General features: G+C 30.3%; 1 protein-coding gene across 1 annotated transcript; it reads left to right on the top strand.

The window, feature by feature from the left end:
• Positions 1-1,948: 1,948 nt before the first annotated feature.
• Positions 1,949-4,844, top strand: LOC131633990 (uncharacterized). The gene is made up of 3 exons (XM_058904660.1): positions 1,949-2,081; positions 3,065-3,482; positions 3,851-4,844. The coding sequence occupies exons 2-3, from the start codon at positions 3,081-3,083 to the stop codon at positions 4,655-4,657; spliced, it is 1,209 nt and encodes a 402-aa protein (XP_058760643.1). The 5' UTR covers positions 1,949-2,081; positions 3,065-3,080; the 3' UTR covers positions 4,658-4,844.
• The last annotated feature ends 296 nt before the right edge of the window (positions 4,845-5,140 follow it).

Raw genomic sequence — 5,140 nt, forward strand, 5'->3', positions numbered from 1 at the left:
AATGATATTGAGAAATACTTTTCATTACTAGATCAAAGATTTTCATCTTCTAGACGCTAAACTCTAGAGATGGGTTTATGTTTATTATCCACATATACTATCTAATCTTAATGCTATCGTATTGGTTAATAGGTGGAGAGATCGTCTATTAGACAATACAATTAATTTCACATTGTTGATTTAGAAATGCATGTTATTGATCACCATAGTTCATGAATATAAGACAGTGAAATCTAACCCCAACAAAGTTTCTCATTTGTCAAAACACCAATCACATTTATTGTTACTTTACCACTAAATCTACAACATTCAAACTTCTACAAACTTCTCTTAAAATCGTATAAACTGTTGAATGACTTTTGAAATCACATAGTCTCTATGAAGACATTACTCTTAAATACTTACTTTTTTGTTGATACTATGACCAACATATGTTGCAAGTTACCTTATTAAAGTAATCACACAAATTTTTTTATGCTGATGAATCTACGTAACTCTTGATACATATCCAATCACTATAATTTTGAAATGAGGGTATAGAAACCCTAATTCAAAAATTGCAAATCAAGATGGAACGAAGTTAGCAAGCTAAAGTATACCTTTCGAGCAAAGTAAAAATTGTGACGCCCAAGGATGAATAAAGGGAAGTGATAAACATCGAAGCACAAGCATGGAGAATAAACTACTCCTAATAACTTCAAAGTTTAGAACTTTTAAATTCAAATAACCAACTTGTTAGAAGTGTAACTAGGCTGAAATTAAAAATCAAAACACCTAAATTCAAGAAACTTACACAACTGTCAAGTTTGGAATTTGAACTCAAGTGTTCAATCTAATATTTTCTAAATAAGGACTCAAACACGTACATCTAAATTAGGATAAATAAATATTCCCTCCGTCTCACAATCTGTGTCATCTTTCCAAATTTTATTTGCCTCAAATTATTTGTTCTTTTAGAATACAAATGTCATATTTATTATTTATTTCCACTAACTTGCACTTATTTATTGTATTTTAATTCATGTAACTACTCCATTATCTATTATTAATAGAGTTATTGTAGTAAATGATATCATTAAAATTAATACAATTAATCATTATTTTAAAAAATGTAAAAATTATAAAGATGACACCAAATACAATATAAATAAACCAACAATGAACTAATCCATGTGATAATATGAATTTGAGCCGCATAAAAGATTCAATAGTTAGATTGAGAAGAAAAAAAAATCATTTTGTATGTTCAAAACAAACTTTGAAAATATTTAATAAAAAATTTAATTGTAATTGTTCATATAAAATAAAGAGTTATGGGTAATTAAATTTTTTAAATAGATGCGTGGATAGTAAATAATTATTTGTGCAAAAGCATGACAGTTAATTACTCCTATTGATACTCTATATCTATAATTTTACCCTAAAATTTCCCTCATTTAATAAATAAAAATTATCATTTTTGAATTCATTTTATATACTAAATATTAGAATTACCTTTTAAATAGAAAATTAATAAAAAATACTAGTAGCATTTTAGAATTCAGTCAAACCGTACTACTCGCACCATTAATCCAAAGCTAACTGCTCAGATATTCTAGCGATCATAAATCCCTAATTAAGATATTATTTTCAACAACAAAAAAAATAAAAATAGAACATTTCCATCAAAAACTAAAAATAAACATATTAAAAACTTTTTATTTATAACATAAATAAAAAAGTTAAAATAATAAAAAAAAAAAAAATAGAAGACGGAAGACACAAGAAATAGAATGTTTATAAGATGGAACAGTTAATTCCCACCCTAACAAGCTATTCTTAGCCAGTTGTCAGCTAAGAAATAAAAAAACCCATCAAGCTTTCTTATTTTAATTTTAAAATAATAAAAAATCCAAAAAATAAAAGCTTAATTTAAATTTAAATTTAAAAAGAAAAGAAAACACACCATAACCATGATTATCGAATAATATAACAAACAAATAGGAATAAAAATAACAAAATTTCTGCAACAACCGCAAAATCAAAGAGAGAGTGAAAATAATCAACAGAGACGAAAAGATCGTCTTCTCAATCGGAACAAGGTCACTCAATTTTCTTCATCTACTATTTCACTTTCTCTCTTTAATTAATTCATGATTATTGTTAATCATTTTCATTATTTTTTGTTAATGAGCTTTTGAATTTCAACTTCAGCGTCGTAATTTGTTGCTCTGTGTTTTTTTCTGAGAAAAATGGTGGAAACTGATTGTTAATTTTCTTATATCAGGTTTTGTTATTACCTGTTTTTTTTATAGTATTTATGAGGTTTTTTATTTTGTTATGGAAATTTTTTCTGAGAAAAAGTTATGAAAATAATACAAAAGAAAGAACCTTTAAAGTTAGGGAAATAGCTAGGGTAAAGAACAGTGGATCGGATTCAGCATTGAAATTAGATGAAATCTGTTTAATCACATTTGTTCTTATGATCAAAAATAATTTTTTTCATCACTGATTGGTTTTTATGTTACATTTTTAATTTCAATTGTGCTGTTTTTTGAACATAAACTGTTTTTTTGTTGTTGCATAATCGAAAATTTGGAGTTTATTTTCTGGTCTTACAAGTCAAGATCTAAATCTATTTGTACTAAGATTTTTGGAATTATGTTTTTTCGAATTGCCGTTACGTTTTACTTGATTTTAGTTTGTTTATGTGGCTATTGTGTTTATTGATTACTATGATCATCAAATTGATAGCTTCTAAATGTTGTTAATTGATTGATATGATCATTAACTCTATTTGAAGTAACAGTTCTGGAATAATGTTTTTTTTTCGAATTAGCATTACCTGTGATTTGGGTTCTAGTTGATTTATGTGTCTATTGTGTTAATTGATTGCTATGATCATCAAATCAATGGCTTTTAAATGTTGATAGTGATTATTAGATGTTAGATTTTGAATCTATTTCCTTTTTTATTCCTGAATTTGAAGTAGCTGACAACTGTCGTTGTAAAAATCAGATATTTTGTTCTGCTTTTTGTTTAGATTTTGTTTTGAATAGATGCTGACTGGGTTGAAATTTTGCAGAAATATATTGGCGATCATGAGATTCAAGAAAGGGACTAAGGTGGAAGTGCTAAGCAAAGATGAGGTGCCTTCTGGCTCCTGGCTATGTGCAGAGATTATTCGTGGTAAGGGCCACCATTACACTGTTAAGTATGAGGGATTTGAAGGTGCTACTGGTGAGGCAATCGTGGGGAGAGTTTCGAGGAAATCGGTAAGACCATGTCCACCTGCATTTGAACTCGTGGAGAACTGGACTCCAGGTGAAATTGTAGAAGTGTATCAGAATTTTTCTTGGAAGATGGCTACTGTTTTGAAGGTTTTGGGGAAAAAGTGCATTTCTGTTAGGCTAGTTGGATCTTCATTGGAATTCCAAGTTAGCAAATTTGACATCAGGGTGAGACAGTCCTGGCAAGATGACAAGTGGTTTGTGGTTGGAAAGGTACCTTTATTTTCCAACCTTAATTTTTTTGTTTCTTTCATATTCTCTAGCAATTGCCAAGTGTCTTTGCCAGTACAAATGTGGTTGTAGATCACATGCTGACTTCGTTTTTATTAAGCATTTGAAATTTCATTGATTCAATGCATTTTGTTTACTAAAACTAACTAATAGAAGTTTAAAAACTCCGTATGTTCTTAGGTTTTTCGGTCGTGTTTCGCTTTCAATATGGTGTGATTCTTTCAATTTTTTTTCAGTTTTCATTTTTTTAGTTTTGCTTTAACTTTCAAGAGTTTTCCTATGTAAATGTTTCTGGATCATACCATACTATTTTATGAGCTAATATTTATTCATCTTTCTCTCATCTTCAGGGCTCTGCTAGCTGTGATAATGGAAAGCGTTTTAGTGCGCAACTTCAGAAGATAGATATGAAGACAAAACTGTCAGCTTCCGATTACTATCAACCTGAAAAGAAAGAACTGAATAATCTGGAATCCCGCCCTGTTTCTTTTAAAACATTGAAACGAGGACGACACTCACAAGTTGAGGCGTATGCTGAACCTCTGCCTAAATTAAGAGCAATTGAGAATGAAGGCAGATGTTACAGAGCAAGAGTTAGAAACCCATCTACACCACTTAATTATGTACAAAATGTCAGTTTCCCAAGAGACATGCCAGCTGAAGAATGTATACATGTTTCTGTAAACAACAGGAAAACTGGGATTGTTGATATGGACATGGAGAGGAGGAAACAAAATGCTGCTGTGGGTTGTTCATTTGGACAGAACTTTGAATTAAACTGTGCTGATAGTGTTATATGCTCTGTTGGTAGCTGTAGTATCACCAGCGGGAATTCCTATAAATTGCAATTTCCTGTACCTGCAGGCCCATTTGAAGATGAAGACAGTGAATGCAGCGATGCTGAATCTACCTGCAAGAGGGGATATCTTGAAAGGACTTATTCTCCCACACGAAGAGAATTGGCCACAAAAATTCATAGGTTAGAGTTGCATGCTTATCGTTGTACAATTGAGGCATTGTATGCATCAGGACCTTTAAGTTGGGAACAAGAAGCATTAATGACAAACCTCCGTCTTTCACTCAACATATCAAATGATGAACACTTAATGGAGCTAAGAAACTTGATTTCTTCTGAAACTAGTATTCCTTTCAGATGACATGAAATTTTCTTTCCTCAACTTAATATACTTTTCTCAGGGATAGAGTTCTATTGTAGTTTTTTGCTAGCTTTATTCAACTGTAAGAAGAAAAATGAAATATGTCTCTCCTTCATTTATGTTTTATGATTTAGTAATGTAGATGCTAAACTCCATGAATAAATGATCATTTCTGATCTTTTTTTAATCTGTTCATTTATCCTCTTAGTTCCTGTTGGGCCTGTTATGTTAGACACCTCACCAGGTGATTTCTGAAACCTTTATGACATTATAGATTTTGTAGAGATGTGGCAGACATGATCTGGCTTTTGATATTTGAAACTAAGTGGTATATTTAATTGTTGATTTATCATTGAGGGTCAATGTTTAATATACTTCATGGGAATTGTGTGTCTGTAAGTTTTATATTTCATGCTAAGTCAAGTTTAAAGAATGTTTTGCATTCATTTCAGAGCTATATAATTAGAAAGAAGCATTACTTGT

The sequence above is a fragment of the Vicia villosa genome, linkage group LG1, assembly GCF_029867415.1.
Source record: "Vicia villosa cultivar HV-30 ecotype Madison, WI linkage group LG1, Vvil1.0, whole genome shotgun sequence".
In the NCBI taxonomy this organism is placed as follows: Eukaryota; Viridiplantae; Streptophyta; class Magnoliopsida; order Fabales; family Fabaceae; genus Vicia; species Vicia villosa.

Coding starts and splice junctions, on each gene's coding strand:
- LOC131633990 (XM_058904660.1), top strand. CDS start 3,081: ATGAGATTCAAGAAAGGGACTAAGGTGGAAGTGCTAAGCAAAGATGAG. Junction 3,483..3,850: donor AGTGGTTTGTGGTTGGAAAG/GTACCTTTATTT, acceptor TCTCATCTTCAG/GGCTCTGCTAGCTGTGATAA.